General features: G+C 43.0%; 1 protein-coding gene across 7 annotated transcripts; it reads right to left on the reverse strand.

Annotated features, from left to right (window-relative positions):
* Positions 1-1,206: 1,206 nt before the first annotated feature.
* On the reverse strand, positions 1,207-18,210 carry LOC100677870 (boule). Of its 7 annotated transcripts, XM_031924847.1 has the most exons (9): positions 16,300-18,210; positions 15,071-15,227; positions 9,953-9,994; positions 9,369-9,653; positions 9,053-9,188; positions 8,845-8,964; positions 8,603-8,706; positions 6,876-7,298; positions 1,224-6,389 (listed from the first exon to the last, which is right to left on the reverse strand). In XM_031924847.1, the coding sequence occupies exons 1-9, from the start codon at positions 16,374-16,376 to the stop codon at positions 4,803-4,805; spliced, it is 2,931 nt and encodes a 976-aa protein (XP_031780707.1). In that variant the 5' UTR covers positions 16,377-18,210; the 3' UTR covers positions 1,224-4,802. The 7 variants fall into 7 exon arrangements, with proteins under 7 accessions (XP_031780705.1, XP_031780703.1, XP_031780701.1 ...); XM_031924845.1 differs by lacking the exons at positions 9,953-9,994; positions 15,071-15,227; positions 16,300-18,210 and adding exons at positions 9,807-9,899; positions 10,481-10,940 and having other exon boundaries at positions 1,207-6,389; XM_031924843.2 differs by lacking the exons at positions 9,953-9,994; positions 15,071-15,227; positions 16,300-18,210 and adding an exon at positions 12,588-13,098 and having other exon boundaries at positions 1,207-6,389.
* Positions 18,211-18,235: the final 25 nt, after the last annotated feature.

Here is an 18,235-nt window from a genome sequence, read left to right on the forward strand (position 1 = left end):
TTGATAGATCATTTAGACCTTAGAATTATGCGGTTTGTATTATAAATCTACGTAACGTATTTTTGTAGAATCTGAATTGTACATTCATACATGCGCAAATATTTATCGGAGTTTCGTGCATGAGCGATGCAGATTTCAATGCATTTTATTCACTTCCAAAATTTTAGAAAATTAAATTTCTTAATATTCAATCTTTTCTCAAAATTTGAAACTATATCCCCAATTATAAATTTGTCTTAATCTTCTATAATTTCATGGTTAATCTGTGAAAGATTCTGCTTTCACAAATTTGTTTTAATTTTCTTTTAATACATTAAATTTAATAAATGTACTTTCAAAAAAATATTGTATCTTTAGAACAATCGTTAAAGCTGATGACATCGAGAGTGTTCTGTAAAATCCACATTTTTTAAATATTTTTGTAAGTTTATAAAAATCCTTTATATTGTATTACTTTATTTATTAATTTAATTAGTCTTTCGATATGTAAAGGATCATTTGTAGAAAGTAACAATTTCGGTAAATTGCATCAAAGAGATGACTTAGAAAAACATGGTTAACTGTTAGTCAAATAATCTAATACATCTCATAAAAAAGAATATTTCGCAAAAGCGTGGATAACAGGTACGGATTTTGTTAATGAGAAACTGTTTAAAAACAACTCAAACGTGAGATGTTTCCAGTATTTTTGTATTATAATATCAGATGTTTTTAACAAGTGTTCATAAAAAAACAAGTTCTTATTTAAAATTTGGTTAAATGCTGCAAGATTTAAAAATTCAACAAGTTGCTGATCATTTATTTAGTAAACGTAGATTCCTAAAAACGTTAAATTAATTTCTTTTCATCATCATTATTATTCAAATTTCAATACTTTAAAAAAAGATCAGCTATTAACCTCTACCAATAAGTAATCTTTGGTTTGTATCTTTAATATAAAAGTTTGCACAAATACAAGGAAATCTCAATCTAATTTTAAAAAAACGTATCATTACAAAGAATTTTGGCAATTATAGGAATTAGGACATGGCTATAAGCAAAACAAGTTTTGCATTAATATGGAATTACCTTATCCGTATTATTTTCTTAGATCAGAAAGAAGTAGACCATCGTTCGTGCACTTACTCCTTTTCTTTATATACTCGCATTAAAATCATTGCTTAGTAGCATTGCAGAACGTAAATTTACATAAATTTTTATTCGATATTTACTATGTTCTAGTATATGCAATCTATGTTTTTATTTTCATCTGTGTCATTTTTAGGCAGATTACATGTTTGATTGATACAATCTCAAAAATGTATTATTTCTTTTTACGCATCGGTTTTTATGTCATAAATATATTTTTGGTTTCATGATAAATATAATAATAATCAATTATATTAGCAATAATATATAACGTATACTTGGGATAAAGTGGACAATGCAGGTGTTTCGTAGTCAATAAGTCTTGTGTACTACTCCAAAGACTTTTAGTGCCTTCAGTAACATGTGCTCTCTTTTTTTCTCAGCTTTTAAATTCAAGTGAGCGTTTTGTGTCACATACAGTATATACATTGTGCTTTAGCATTATTTTCGGGAAAGGGAAAATATAAAAAGAATCAGCTACATGTACAGAAAAAAAATAAAGACGTCAAAGTTTTAAGACAATAACAGCAACAATAGTCTCTATTTCATAGTGTCTGTAATTTCTTATTAAAATTTGTGTTAGACATATGTCCACTTTATCCATTCCTCCCAGTGTCAGTTCCATATATCTCTGATCTTTTTTGTCTCAGTTTGAATTAAACATACTTAGCGTTTCATAAGTGAAAACTCGCTTTTTCTAATGTGTATAACACATGTAGACCTATTTTTATGCTTCGCTATATATGTATATCTAATTTTTTTTATAGATAGTTTTACCAAGTACTTTATAATATATCATCTGTTATACCATATCCGTTTTTCTGTTCCATGTTAAATTTTGTGTATGAAATTGCATAAATGTAACAATTAACAAACGTCATCATCTTTGAAGAAGTGACTGCAAGTGAATACACTAAATTTAACATAGAAATTCGCGTCTGTTTGTTTTTAAATAGATATATTTATATATGTTTTTTTATAGGTTCACTTTTCACTGATATACACGCATATCAAGATTTACCATACAAGTAATATTTTTGTTCACTTGCACACAATATAGTCACAGCCACCTCTCCAAGTTCGAGTAGATGCTCACGTATTTCAGAGTTTCTCCAAATTCCTTACACGCAGATCCATTCATTCTCTAAATCCCAATGGCATATATTACTAATTAAATATTGCTGAGAATATTGACTGAGTTAACTCAAATGGCCAAAGCGCGCCCATTTTTAATATAGTATTCTCAAGATTTGCTGTCGTGTGGTGATCACAAAAATTGAATAATAGATTATCATCATCAAGTATATACCATGCAATACATTTCACAGCATTTACATGCAATAAAATATAAAGACTTGGTAACATTAGTACAGGGATTCGATTCGTAAGTTGCTTGATATCAGTGAAAACTCAGTCAATGCGAATTACATGTATATAAATAGATGCCGAAATGAGCAGCGGCTCGATGTGCGACAATACTTGACTCTCACATCGGCGTCACCGAGTATAATATAATTTGGCTGCTTACATGGATTCCATTATATTTGTATTATGTATATATTTTTTTCTTTGTTCTCGCTCGTTATAATTCTCGTATTTGTCGTCACTACCAACATAACAACATATACTTTCACACTTCCAAATTCGCTGAATGATACTGAGCCAGCTGACGGACTCGTAAATCAATAAATAAATAGAGGAACAACATTCTTCAAACGTTTTTCATTTTTTATTATAACAACATTAGAGGCTCTTGGAACGTAACGCAACAAACGTTCAACAATACAACCACGAAAACAAATAGAAGGCACTCTTCTTTTCAATAAATTAGCATCATTTATAACAACTCACAAAATCTCTAATTCTTTTCTAGGCCATGTCAAATTTTTCGCCATCATTATTTTCGTCTTCTAGACACGTTTAACGTTTTATTTTTGTCTACAACTATGGTAAACTTGCCATAATTCTTATACACGTTCGTTTGTCTTTTATTACTTTTCTGTTAATCTTTAACTTTGCCTCTTGGTTTTCCAACTTTTTCGTTTTTTCATCTTTAAATAGACAATACAAGCTACAATACTCGAGACTGAGCTAACAAATTTCTCATTTGTCGATAAATGAAATTTATATTCATAACAATTAGGTAGAATATTATTTAAACGTTTACAATATTATAATAATTTAATTATTGTTATTTGCTTGGAAGCTCACAGCCAACACATTTTAATTCACCTTTTTTAATATTTAATCTTTATTCGTTTTTGGGCACGGGGCTTCCTTTTTTCACTGCCTCTGTATCTCGATTTCCACTAAAAACTATGCAGTAGTTGAGCAAATTATTACATAAACGAAACGTAGAAGCAGTAATCGATTAAAATCATAGAATAAATAATCGAACAAACCAATAAATAATGACAGTTGACATCGTGCGTATCGTTCGGCATTAAGAAAAAAAAATGAAAATAAATCGTCAATGGCTGATCATTACATAGCTCATATCTTTCCTTTAAATAAAAAAAAATAAATTATAATAAAATGAAAAAACGATCAGTACGATACCACTTTCACGCAGAAAAAAGAAGGACGTGGCAGTGCATTGAGCAACTGTATTTTTTTCATCATTTATGAATTACCAACCCTCTGCTTCTTTCAAAAAGACCCCGATTTTCTCTTTTGAACACATGACAGATCGCTCATATATTTGTACGATAACATTATTTTGTTTCTGCCTCTACCGTTCTCTGATCCATCTACCTACTCTAGCCTTGCTCGCGAGATTCATGCTTTTTTTGTCGAGCCTATATTGTTTCGATTATTTCTTTATCATCACACGCATGTATGCGACGACACTAAGTTTGTATTTTTTTAAATATTTTTACCAATATGCTTAGCAATAATATATCTTTTTTTTTTCGTTAAATCTTTAATAATATTTAACTGTCTTGCTCTTTTATTCCCGCTTAAGTTGGATTTTAGTTGATCTTTTGAAATGTATAATAGATATAATAAGTATATATGTAGCTTTGCAATACATACGTGAGAGTAAATATATGTATATATACTATGTTTTGTATACATCGTGACTCATATCTAATAATATAACTTCTGTGTATGTATATATATATATATATATTTATTTATATGTATATATAGATACCTCTCTCACCTTATAATATTATTTTTTCGTTAAATCATCTTACTATAAATATTCAACAATTCACCGAGATTATTATTTTTGTTTGAGTCGTCAATCAAACCCTTCGGTTTGAATTTTTCGTCTCCAGCACGTTTAAACGTTTTCATAATGCGTGTACGTGTGTGCATATATCGAGTGTCTTAAGTTTATGTGTATATACGTTTGTCCAGGCCATGCGGCGTATAAACCGCGTCATAACATTATCTTAAAATTGAAACATTCGCAGCGGGACTCCTAGTTAAATATCATGAGATCACATCATACACATCTATAAATATTGGCGCGCAAATATACTCTCGCTATGCAAGAATCGATGGATATAACAAGAACAACGGTGTGAGTGTGTAATTTTGCCGACAAGGATTATCATCGTCGACTATCATCGTCATAGTAATCGTAATCGTCGTCAAGGACAGTCGACGCAAGAAAGAGAAGCATGTACGTACTATACAAGCTTGCGCGCGCCGGCATTTACTACTCAGAGTCTGAGAGCCTGCATCTGATGGCACGATTCGTTGAGCTGCTGCTCGGTGGCACCAGGGGTTTGCGACTGCTGCGGTGTACCAGGCGGCGTCAGAGGCATCCTAACGACGGGCGGCGCGTCTCCAGCACCGCCAAGATCCACCTCGTCCGCGACCGACAGCTTGCCACCCGTTTGCACGATGCCGTTCATCTTGTACTTGCCAGCACCTGTCTGGCGCAGCGGACCCTGAGACTTGCCGCCTCGGCTAGACATGGACGTAGAGGTTGGATATCTACTGCTACGCTGCTGCTGGCCGAAGGACGAGCTATTGTTGCGCTGATTTCCACTGCTCGATACGAAGTACTGGACCTGGTTGGGATTGGGAGACGGTGAGAGATTTGGATGAGGCCGTGTCATGGGAGAGTTGGAGGCTGGGGGCGGCGGGGGGCTGTTATCGTTACTTCTGCCAGGGGGAGTTTTGCTTGGCGTCGCGGACGTCTCGGTTTCTGTGCTAGAACTCGTCGTTGTGGTCGCAGTCGCGTCATCGCCGGGCTTGGCGCACTCACTCTTAGAAATCGTTTCTACTGGGGTAGCGCTACTAGGTGTCGCGGTCGCGCTCATCGTCAGGTTCGACCCTCGGTAGTTACTGACCGCATTTTTTCGATTGCCTTGCCTAATTCCCGGGTGGTAGTTGTCGGTATGGTCAGAGCTATAGTTTCTGCGGCTATTTTCGTAGCTAAGAGTGTAGCTACCTTTGGGAAGACTACCGGGATGGGGCATCGCGTATGGGGAGAACTGTGTCTGAGGACCGTAGACGAAGGGTTGGTGACCGGTCCGGGGACCCGGGCCCCCGTACTGGCAGGATTTTTGCGAGAAATAGTAGGTCGCTTGGGAGCCCCGCTTGCCGTACTGCGTTTGCTGGCCCTGATGGTGCGACAGCCTCGAAGGTGGTGTCGTTACCCGGGGATATTTGTGGTGTCCACCATGACTGGGCTGGAGCGGAGGCCCATTGTACTGCTTGATGTAAGCCGATTGCGGATGATGCAAAAGAGGCGAGGCACCGTGAGGCGGACCTTTCGCGTACGGGCTGCCGAGGAGACCTGATTTCGAATGGTATTTTCCACTCAAATCATACGGTTGCTGGGGTGGAGTGGGAAGTAGACTAGCGCCTGGCTGATTCGCGGTAGTTCCCGGGTACTGAGCCGCGTGTGGAACGAACAGGGTAGTAGGATAGATGGACATGGTGCGGTAGTGCACAGGGGTGGAGTTGCCTGCGTTCGCGCTGTTGTTCAAATCGTCACCGATGCTTGTCGACCCGGCGCTATCGTTCGCGATGGCGTTCGTCTGAGGCGAGCCGGCAGAGGCTTGCGGCGAGTGCTGAAGACTAACGGGGTGGAAGTTTGGGGTAGTATAGCGGTTGAGCATTTGGGGATATTTAAGAGGCATGAACTGGAGCATGGCAGGCGCATTCGGATCAGCTGGCTGTGAGGCGGACTGAACGTTACTGCCACCACCACCGCCTCCACCACCGCCGCCGGTGTCAGTTGTTGCATTGCCACCTTGCTGGAGCTGTTCCGAGTGGCTTGATGTCGAACGATTATCCTGCGAGTGTAGTTTAGACATGTGTGAGTGAATGTTTGAATATGTTGTCCTTTCATACAGGGGAACTGTAAGGATCCGGAGAAGAGAAGATGTTGGATGGTTCTGGATTGAGCTTTCGTCACTTTGTAAGTCATTATGCTAGTATTTGCCGAATTATTCATATTTTCGTAATATCTGTTCGTGCATTTTGTGAGCGCACTTAACTCAATTAGACAAATAAATTTATAAAGCTAATATCTACTTCACTACGAGTATGTTCTGTAATGAGAGTATAAAAACAATATATATGGACACCTACTTGTACAAAAATGTCCGATTAATTCAAGCTATTACTACTTGTGGAAATTTGAATGTAATTACTCCAATAACTATAAAAATGTAATATCAAAAATGTGTGGAATTAAATCCAGAGCAAATGACAAATTGACATGGAAAACATAAGGATTAAAGAGGAAATCGCATAACAATAAAATATAATAAGTGTACCTCTGGCTGGCTAAGCTGAGAGTCGTTAGAAGATGGCTGTGCGCTCATGTCGGTGGAGTAGATGAGGAGCTGCTCACCGAGCGGCCCATGATGTGGTGGCGGTTGGGCGACATGAGACTGTGGAGGATACGTGTAGTAGAGATGCTCCATTTGGGGTGGTGGGGGCGGAGCAGGTGGTCCGTGAGCCGGATGATGATGAGAACCAGGTCCGTAGTAGTGCGTCTGAAACTGGGGCGGCGAAGGACCGAGCGACGCCGAAACTGCCGCCGTAGCCGAGGCCGGGCTCGACGCGCCCGGCGCTGTACCGCTGCTGCTGTTTCCTGAGCCATTATTGCTGCCGCTGCTCGCCGGCTGTGCGCCGTTTGTAGCATACAAAAATTGCGGGCCACCGGCAGCGGTCGTCCCTGGATAGTATGGCTCATACTAAACATAAAGTAATCAAGAGATTAGACGAGATTTTGTGGTAGGGCGCCGACGCTAGTGTCAAACATCGAGTGGCATAAGAGAATTATTGTGTGTACATATGAGTAATTGGCTGGCTTTTACAAGTATGAGAGTGATAAATATAAAAGATGTACGTGATTAATGAAGAATTTCTTTTACAACGTTGCAATGTTTTTATGGTTGTGAATAGACGAAAGAATTTTTTAAAGCTAATTGTTACAATAATGCGTTAACTGGATATTTGCAATATAGATTTAAGATTTAGTTGTAGCGATAAACTGCAAACTTCCAATTTAAAACATTATAAGATCATAAATCATCAAGAAAGAATTAATGTTGAGATAAAATTAAATGTGTATAAATAATTTCACACAATTTATACATTTGATGAATTAATTTGTATACTAAAATGTATTTGTAAAGTAAATTTTAGTATATTACGATACAAGTGACATAAATAGTCCATTACGGCACGGCGTGTATTAGCACCCGAGCGTAGCGAGGGAGCTAACTGCCGTGTCATATCGGACTATTTATGCCACGAGTATCGCACGCTATTTTATAGCACTAGCTAGCATAAATCCGCTGTCCCGCCTATATCCGTGGCCCAAACAGTCCATTTTTGTACCGTGCAGTTAGCGCCCGTGCAATAATGTACTATTTATGCCACAGACAGGCGTGACATAGATGCGAATTTATGCCACCCAGTGCTATAAAAAATTTTTGGTAAAGTATGAATGATGTTGGCTACTATGATGAAATTATAGACCACAGAGATTTTGTTGATAGACCTGCATCTAGTTGCTTAGAAGCTAATTAAAATTAAAAAATAATAAATCTTATAAATAAAGAACGCAAAATAATAACTGCAACTGGGGCACATGCGACATCGGGTCATGCTATAAGTGCAGAAAAAAATAATAAGTCAGCGAGTATTTCCGTGCATGCTTGACACGTGTAGCATTAACCATGTACCTTTAGACCTCAATACTGTATAGCGTCGAGAAGAACGTAAGTAGGCATTTGCTGAGGATTGGGCAGAAACGCCGGTGGTATTGCTTCCCCCATTAGACTGTTTGTCTGTCAAACCGCAACCGTAACGACAACTCATTTAATTCAAAAATACAGTGAAATCATTCTCCTGTTTATGTATTTATTTATTATTTTAATAGTAACCCACAACACGCCATATTCTCATAATTTTTATAACGACACAACAGCCATTCCACGGCTCAAGAAAAAAGGGAAACACGAAAGCACTCACAGAAGCGAGATAGACTTACCGGCATCGGAGAATATTGATACTGTTGCGGCATATAGAGAGACGGCGCCGGCACCGGATACATCATAGGTGCGAAAGTCTGATGACTGGCGGTAGCTTGAGGCCCTGGGAAACGAGAGAGAATACACGTTGCAGACAAGTTGCAGAAAGATTCGAGAGAAAGAAAAAGAAACACTCCAAGTGCTGAAATATACATGCTTTAACACATTTTAAGCAAGAATAAGCATTGATTGTATTATGTACCAAAAACTCCTGCTGCTTGATACATCGTCGCCGGATCGGTCGGCGGGGCTATGGCTGCACCTGGCGCTGGAGCTCCTGCATTGAAAAAAGTCATGCTATTCTGATAAGGAAGACCCATCCCTGAAGAAAAAATCGAATTTATTCTGATAAAATCATCTGTGTTTAAAGGATAAAAACATTTTAACAAAATTCATTGTTTATAACTTACCATTTGCATAGTAGTAAGTACTTGTAGGCACCGCAGGAGGAGATCCAGTTCCACCATCAAATGAACGATTGAATGGCTGCTTCTTTATTGCTGGAGCAATATTTAACTTTCTCTCTCTAAGTACAATACACTCAGACTAAAAAGAAAAAATATTGCACGATGATTTTCTTTCTTACAATGAACAAAGTTACAATGCATTATTAGATATCATCGAAGTGCTTTTTAGATAATGTCATTATTGCCATAAAATAGAATTTCATTCAGTTGGGTAAGGCATTAAAATACTAGTAATTCTCTGAAGAATATTTGTACCAACCTCTTGTTGTAGACGCTTGGCCTCTTCTTCAGTCTCGAATGTAACAAAGCCGTAGCCTTTCGATACGCCCCCTCGATCCGCAATGATTTTTGTAGCCTTAACATTTCCATAGGCAGAGAAGAGCTGGGCTAGTTCTGCCTCGCTAGTGCTTGCTGAAATGCCACCAACAAAAATCCTATTGGGTACCAGAGTGCCAAACTTTGGTGCAGCCATTGCAGCTAAACTCGCGGCAGATGCAGGGCTCGATGCTGGACTGGAACCCTCTGTACCTCCGGTTGACGAGGCCTGCAAAAAAATTGGTGAGAACCTTCATATGTGCCTCTTAGAATGCAAAATCTAATGACCTAATTAAATTATTCTTGGCCAAAAGTTGTCCTACACTGTTTTAAAAGCTTTGGCCAGTTCTTTAAATCCTAATGAGTCACCACAAAATCATACCTGAACAATAAATGACAAACGATTACAGGAAAAAAATCAACTTATTGACAATTGCAGCAGCTTGACATGATTGGCAAATCCCTCTCCAAGAAGCTTTGAAAAAAAAATTTAAATGACAAAACACAAAACCTAGATAACGTGAAAACTGACGAGCCTACAACATTGTAACTGTCAGAGTTGAGCAACAGAAAGAAACGCGAAGAGAGAGAAAAACAAGCGACTGAGGGGCAGCAGCCACACACTGTTTCAGAGCATGCCATAACTTCAAGTGGGAGAGAGAGAGAGCAGACACTTGTGACTGTTTTGACGGGAAAAGCGAAAACAAAATGCCTCGTCCGCGCGAGCGTTATGCAGGCACGTCAGACGAGCTCACGTGCAGCGTGACATCGCCTCGGAGAAGGCGCCTCTCGCGAGAGTCGAGGTACACGAAGAATCGACGACGACTCACGACAGAGGCGGGAGACCGAAGAGAGACGAAAAAACAAAACACAGCGCGTTCGCGATAACGAGTGCGCGGATAACAGCGCACACAGAAGCGACGACATGCATAGTCGGGACGAGGTCGGCCCGAGAGGAGTCGACCGAGTGTCTTCCGGGGCTAGCGATTGGAAATGCATGCATTCGGAGCAGGCCCGACAACGATTCTTGCAGAAGACGCGACGACGAGCACTTACCATCTTCGGCTGGGACGGTCGCGCGGGTGAATCCATTGAGCGAGCGCGCAGAGTGGTGTGTCTCGGGGCTGAGCGAAAGCTCTGACTCTGTCCCTGTGCGTGCGCGCGCGCACCGCTGAGCTCGTCGTCTTCGTCGTCGCCGTGTACCGCGACGAGCTGGACTTGTGCAGCAGTCCCCAGCTGCAGAGCCTCGCACTCTGCACTAGCTCGGGGCAGCAGCAGCTCTGTCTCCCTTTCGTGCAGCGTTTACGTTTCCGTCTCTCGGTCTGTCTGTCTGTCTGTCCGTCGTATGTGCGTGTGCGTGTGTGTGTGTGTGTGTGTGCGCGCGCGTGTACGTATGCTGTAGTAGTACGTCTCTCGCTCCGGTGTCAATGCGTATGTGTGCCCGCTGTGCGCACACTGCTGTGGCCCAGCACGGCAGGCAGCACTGAGCGCTGCCACGGTATTACAGTACTACCTAGTCTCTCCTCTCCTCTCTCGCTCGCACTTCTTGCAGCAGCATACTTAGTCTCGTGCAAATGCGCGCACACATGCGCACTCGCGAGGTGGCCGCACCGCTGCGCGTATAACATGGAGCAGCCGCAGCCATAGCACAGAGTGCATATAGAGGTATAGAGCTAGAGGAGGAAATCCACTTTTACAAGATGGCCGACCCGCGCCAGACACCGCCGCCGACGAGAGCCGATGCACTCCGAAGAGACTTTTTTGCAGTCTGCTGTATGAGCGAGCTCTCTATATAGCGCTTGTGCGGTGCAGTGTATACAGCACGTGTGCGCGCGCGCGCGCGCGCACCGACCTTTTTGAATGCTTCCCCCAGCCGAGAGCGGAGTGGGAATGCGAGAGAGAGAGAAAGAGATAAGCTGATAAGCAAGTTGCTTTTGGATTTTTCACCTGATTCACGGCGCTCCTGTGAGCTGTTCTCTAGACATCATCTCTGCCATCTCGGCATGTTTACCGTTCGCGATGCTTTAGAGAAATCGCCCGTAACAGCTGACGCTTGTTGCTCTCTCGACTACTTACTTACAAACGAGATGATCGGCATAAAATTCAGCGATCCGGCTGCAATTGCAACGCTCGCGTTAGAAAACATTATTAACCTCGTCGCTCTATCTTTTGGAGAAGTAGCTCTGGATGATAGGAAAAGTTTTTCGAGATAAGATCAGCGATTCCGAACTTTTTCTCGAGATAACATCGCTTTCCCCCCCCCCCCGTATATCTGTATAAACGCTCGACGCCTATTGTTTTTAAAAGGGCCCAATGAATTTTAATCAATATTCTCTCATCGCCATTTGAAATTTAAATCTCGAGAAATGCATCCAGTACTTATTTCTTAGAACAGGTAAACAGCGCTGTTCTAAATTTGAAATCAGCAGACGACGCGCTTTTGTTTAGCATTGGAATCGTTTTCGGGAAATGCTCGATTCTAATCCGGAATTAACGAGGGGAATGTCGAGTTCATTAGAAAATTATTCGAACCGTAAATCATCATACGCACACTGCCATTTCTGTCCGGGGCGAAACCGTGACTCGGAAACATTTATTATGAAATATTTTTGACCCTTGGGATGATAGATTTGCCCTCTAACGATTCCTTGCGTGCTGCGCGGAAAACAACACGTGCGCGTGAAAGAGCGATGGGCTGCGATATTCAGAAGCGACAACTATACTTACTCTCCTGAATATTCTCCTCCCCCCTCTCTCTCTCTCTCTCTCACACACACTGTAACCGACGTTTGTAAAGATGTGAAAATTCTCACTTATCTTCCGGATGAATCTATTTAGCGAAAATACACAACGCGCGCGTGTACGTATGTACACTTATAATGCGTGCTGCAACACGCACGAAACTATCTACATCAACAAAATGCATTGAAACACGCATGCGTGATGCTCGCTTCGGAATTCGAATCTGATCGCGCGCGTAAGAACATTTTTTGACTATGACGCAACAACCGACACACGCGCACACATCGGTCTACAAAGAATCAAAGATGAAAGCCCTTACGATTCACGCAAGACAAGACGATGAAAAACCTCCCGGTCTAGAGGCACCTTTTCTCCATCGGTTCGCCGAAAACGCCGCTAGTGTTTTATTTAGTCAGCTTACCTCTAATGCTCTTGAAAGTCGGCTTCCTTAATCCTTGAGGATCCTGTCACCACGAGCCCGACCATCGGCGAGCAGCAACGACACGCGCAGGTTAGAAGTCGAGGAAAAAAGCAACGACTCCCCACTGCCCGATGCATCGATGGGTGAAGGATCAATTGATCAGCGCTGATAACAATGCAGGCGAGTCCGTCCCTTTATTGCACATAACTCGCACACCACACAGTCGCGCGCGCACGATGGGCTGTCCCCGAGAAGAAAGCGAGAAAAAGCAACGAAAAACGTAAACTAGCAAAGCAAGAACGATAGAGCGGAAAGCGTCTCGCGCCTCATCCTCTCGACCTCGGGTGGACTTCCGTCGCGACGATGCGCATGCCAGCAATGGGCATCGGCAACTAATCTCTCAGCTCAGCTCAGCGCTCAGCCCACGAGTCGTATTGGTAAGGTGTCGTCGCACTGACGCCGCGGCAGCATCTCTCATTCTCTCCTCGCACTGGTCACGTCACGCAGCTCGTTCAAATAGTAAGCAGTGTCGCCGGAATGCCACTGCTCGCGCGCGCGATTCGAAGAATTCGATCTCTCCCCTCCTCCCCCTTCCCCTTGGCTCTCTCTTCGTTTCTACTTACCGGCGTTGTCCACAGGCGCGCGCGATCGCGCGCTTCTGTTTACCTATGATGCTCGAGGACGATCTAAAGGCATATCTCCCCTTTCTCCGATGATAGTCTTCGAGTGCGAGTATCGAGTGGTCGTGTTTTAATGTACGCGAGTAATAACACGATACTTCTACGAACGTGTATATAGTAACGACGGCAAGTTTTGTTAAGTAACCTAGGCGAGTCTCTTTCTCTCTCTCTCTCTCTGTCGCGGAAGCGCGTTTTGCAGGCCAGAGAGCGCAGAACTGCAGAGAGCGACGCTTTTCTTTCTTTCTCCCATTGGCGAAACGACCGCAGTGCCGCGCGCCGTGTAAAGTACTTATGCGTATACGGCTGCTATAGGTATAGGTGCAGCGAGAGAGGCACGGGACACGGGTGACGAGCACACGCGGGGAGCAATTGTTTTGCACGAGCCGTGTGTGCCGATTATTGCTTACACACGGGCAGAGCTCTATACCTATATAGCTGAATATGGGTCTCTGCGTACAATGTATAAGCGCTCGGGTGTTTTGATTTTGACGGAACAGAGCTGCGGTGATGCTATCAGGATCGAGGCTGGTATGTATGTATTTGATGCGAAGGGGTGATTGAGAGCGAGTCCTATTGTACATCAATGGATACCTACGTCCGAATGAATATGTAGTGTGTATGGCGTAGATGCAGGGCATTTTGTGCTACTCACTGTGATGTGATACTCATGAGAAGTAACACGGAGAGATCGCTTTGGATTCGTGTTTTTTAAAACCTTTTATATCTGATGTATTTTGCCAATGTTAATTTTTGAAAAATAAATAAAAAAGTAAACGGTCGATCTGATCCATCCCAAAATATTTGACATATCTGCAAAGTATATTTTGATTATTCTTTTCCCTGGGATTCTGTTGATAAATTAACATTGGTAGTATATCTATATAAAAGGTGTGGTGGTGGTTCTTGCATAGCTAATTTTATTGTTAAATAAAGTACATTGCTTAAATAATCAATTGCTTTATAAATACACGCGTAGAAAAATATTCAACAGTGGTTGCGACTGACTAACATTTTTGGTCCAGTAGTAATATTTACATTGAAAAGTGCCACTTTCATTTGGAAGCTTAGGGCACGCAAAAGGATATATTGACGACTCCCCTTTGCTGAAGTCCTCGGTCGTCTGTGAAGTCACATTTGAATTCTGCAAAAAGAGGCAGAAATCGTAAGTATGCTCGTTGCCGTACAGCTCAGGGGCAAATAAATTTACGTTTTCCTGTCTCCGGCGCGGGATATTTTCGGGTCGCGTACACGCAAAATACAGCCTGTGTTTGAAATGCACGAAAACCCCTGGCATTTGAAGAAGGAAAACAATCAAACGTCCACTTTGATTTTCTCGTATACATGAGTAATGGGACTCGAATACACTAATATTAGGCATAGAGAGCTTCAGGAATTCGACATTAACGACCTATTGCGAGCGTACTGAGACTTTTCCCGGCGATTCGTGAAAGTTGGAATTTGATAATTTACTGGTGCAACATAACTTTGGCGTAGTCTATAGCCCTTCAGGATTAAAAGAACAAAGATCGTCGAGGATACTTTACATTGCACGCATATTTTCCGCATTTCTTTCTCATAAATTTCAAAACAGCTGTTATAGTATAAGTAAATATAAGCGTATAATAAAAGAAAATAAACCAAGATGATATTCATACGAGTGCAATAATATAAAATAGAGGAAAAGTCCAAACCTACAAAATCCTTCTGCGCCGAGCTGCAGAAGGTGCAGATGTTCGTCCTGTCCCTGGCGCCGTTGTCCGCTTCCCTCCATCCGGTCGACTGGCCCAAGGGTGTCCGCTGGATTCTGGCGCAGGGTCTGTCGTCGATGCCGGAGACGAGGACCGCGAGCAGATGGTTGATGTAGCTACTGGCGAGCTTGAGGGTCTCGATCTTGGAGAGCTTGCGATCGGCCGGCTCCGTCGGGATGAGCGTCCTCAGGGCGCTGAACGCCGTGTTCACGCTGCACGGACAGGAAGATGCGCTTGCTTGAGTCGGGCTCGAGTCGCACCTGGATTTGCCGAGCTTTTTCTATTCTTTTCCCGCGCGATCGATGCCGCTCGGTTTCTCGAAAAATTACAATTGCTTCCGTTGCCAACTTGTACGTGCAAATCCACGACCGACGGTACACAACTCGGCTGCTGGAAGATGAGAATTTCACATTGAGGGCACACCTGCCAGACCAACTTATTTTGCTTCTTTGGGCCATCTGAAGTGAGAAAATGCTCGCAGTTTAGATTCTCATATGGGAATTTAACACGGGGAAAATTAACCGGAAAATGAGTTTTGCGAGGATCGAAGCTAATCAGAAGAGGTGGGCTAATTGCTGGGCTGGTATGGGTTAAAATGCTTGCCTATATCATCTATGTCTCGTTATTTTATTTATTTTTAAAGCCCTTATAACTTTTGATTCAAGCGGTCAATTTCAACGATCCATATAGGGCTCTAATTAGAGCTCTTTCCGTCTGCTTTGTTTATCTATCAATTATGGCTGTTTTTTTCGCTGTCAAATATATAGCTGATCGTAAAATTTATAAGAGTTTTCAAAAAGGAGAAAAATCGCTGATTCGCGTAAAAAATCTTAATGTTAGCAATTTTTTGCCATCTTCAAACTTAGACAACTTTTGACCTAGTCAACCATTTTGAACTCACCAGCCCTCGAATTAAAGCTCTCTTCTGATAAATTTTTGTATTAGGCCTTCAGACACTGGGCGAACCATGGCTAATTTTCGTTAAATTTCCATAAGAGAATATAAACTGCCCCGCAAAAAAGTTTAGGTGTGTCCTCGAATCTTAATTCACAACTTCCAGCACCCGAGTTATTTACTGTCGGCCGTGGATTTGCACACATACGCGCGTCAATTGAGCTTGAGATCGTTTGCTAAATTTGCGCCGAATTTAATAGAGCCGAGAGAAAAAAATTAACTGCCGATTGCGTGTTTACCATTTGGAAAATTAATGGCGTTTGAACGAAGCCAAGACAATGTAATGAAAAGGCTCGAATTAAGCAGAATAAAAAAGTCGATTTGTCTCACCTCTGCGTGCGGTCCCTCTCCCTGGCATTGGCCTGGCACCTCTGCTTGGCCGGCTCGCTTTTCCTCCTGGCCGCCATCTGAGCCGCCGGCAATATTCACCTCTCTCGGCGGCACAAAGCACTCCACTTAGCTCTCTCTCTCTCTCTCTCTCTCCGCGATAATTTCACGTACGGCGGCAGCTCGAGGCGCAACTAATACTCGCGGAAGCGGATCCGCTTCATGAATGACTCGGGGGCCGACTGCCGGCAGCAGCCAGCATCAGCGGCGGCTGCTTCTTCTTCCCTCGCTCTTTGCTCATCCCTTCTCTTCTCTCGCTCTCGCGCTATACGTGTAACCCCCCGCGGCTCTCGCTTATTGCGGCTGCTGTTGACTCTAGACTTTGGATGTGCACGTGTACGCGGCTCTCTCTTTCTCTCTCTCTCTCTCTCTCTCTCTCTCACACACGCGCGCGCGCGCGCACACAGAAGAGCCGGCGGAGGAAGAGATTGAATGACGGAAACGGCAGTTTGTCATCGTCTAATTAAAAAAACTCTATACTTATGATCGCAAAAAAAGGTCGAGCACGCGCAGAGACTATCACACGAAGTGGCACGAATTAAACCGCTGACTCATACAATTAAAACATGCCAGCTTAAAAGGAGCTTTGATATCATTTAACTCAATAGGCGCTAATTACGCGCGCATCGATGCGAGCTCTTTCCCATCGGGATAGAAGGAATATATATATATATACACACACACACACAGTACTCTCACGAAGCTCCGAAACAAAGAATTCCGAAATAAAATCTCACGTACGAATATATTCTCCTGCCTGCCGACGCCCGAGCAAAGAAAAAAGACGGCGCCCCGAAAATCGCTCGCGGAAGGAAGGGCCGCCGCCACCACTATTCTGGGAAAGTCCGCGGCTTAATACGGGATCTCTCGCACGTGCACGAATAAGGGACGAACACTTGCGCTCTCCTCGCGCGCACGTGTAGCCCACAGCTGAGGCTCTCGGCTCCCAATGCTCCCATCTCCTCGTCGCGCGCTTGTAATGCATATACTATGTATCCCGCGCGATCTCCCCCGCGCGCACGCAAAGGCACACCGCACACACGCGAGCCAGCGTTTCGCGTTACGCTCAATAAAGATGCGGCATGTACAGTGCATACATCGGACTCTCTAACGTTGCAAGTACAAAAGTAATTAGAGCGGCTGCGGCTCGGCACTTTGCTCGCTTTGCCGCGCTCTCGCTTATCGCGCTCGAGCATCGGCACACAATGCTCGCTGCAAGCGAGACTGAAATGACGCTTCTTGGCGATCTCGTATGAAAGTGCTGCTGCCGCCGCGGCTTTTCGTTCGCAGAGAGAGGGATGAGATGCGCCCGAGCTAAATGGAAGCCTCGTGTTTTTGCCCGGGGAATCGGACACTGATGCTTGCTTGTTCGAGCGAACGCGCCGGATGCACCCGAAGATTTTCTTGACTAACTTTAACTCGGCTTCTCGCGTTCACGCGTATACGCACGCTCATGATTGGCTGAGCGTGTTACGCGGAATCCTATAGGGGATGAGTTAGGAAATCAATTTTACCGCCTTTTTGCTTATACTCGATGCTCGCCAGCCTGCAGAGCTTTATCGACGCGAACTTGGAAACCTTGCGGCGGTGCGGATTACTCGGAACGAGTGTAAAAACTGTTCTCTCTACAGCCGCGCTCATTGCGCGATGCAGAATTTCAGGAAGGAAGAATTGCGAGAGGAGAAAAATACTTATTGGCTTTTCTAATTTAGGCGCACCAACTCTAAATAGAAAGCGGGCGGCCCGACTGCTCTCGAGGCTGTTTTCGTATATATACACGTAAATGTAGCCGAGCAAACGGGAGCATCGCTCTCCGATGCGCATCGACAAAGAGCACCGTTGGCGTTCTTCCTTCGGAAAACAGCAATAATGAACGTGT

Source organism: Nasonia vitripennis, chromosome 2 (genome assembly GCF_009193385.2).
Source record: "Nasonia vitripennis strain AsymCx chromosome 2, Nvit_psr_1.1, whole genome shotgun sequence".
Classification (NCBI taxonomy): domain Eukaryota; kingdom Metazoa; phylum Arthropoda; class Insecta; order Hymenoptera; family Pteromalidae; genus Nasonia; species Nasonia vitripennis.

What these genes read in the sequence shown, in the direction of transcription:
- LOC100677870 (XM_031924847.1), bottom strand. Translation starts at nt 16,376, where the DNA reads ATGGCGGCCAGGAGGAAAAGCGAGCCGGCCAAGCAGAGGTGCCAGGCC. An exon ending in ACAATGTTGTAGGCTCGTCA is followed by an intron (nt 9,654 to 9,952) that starts GTTTTCACGTTA and finishes ATTTTTTTGCAG; the next exon opens with GCCTCGTCAACCGGAGGTAC. An exon ending in CCAAGCGTCTACAACAAGAG is followed by an intron (nt 9,189 to 9,368) that starts GTTGGTACAAAT and finishes TTTTCTTTTTAG; the next exon opens with TCTGAGTGTATTGTACTTAG.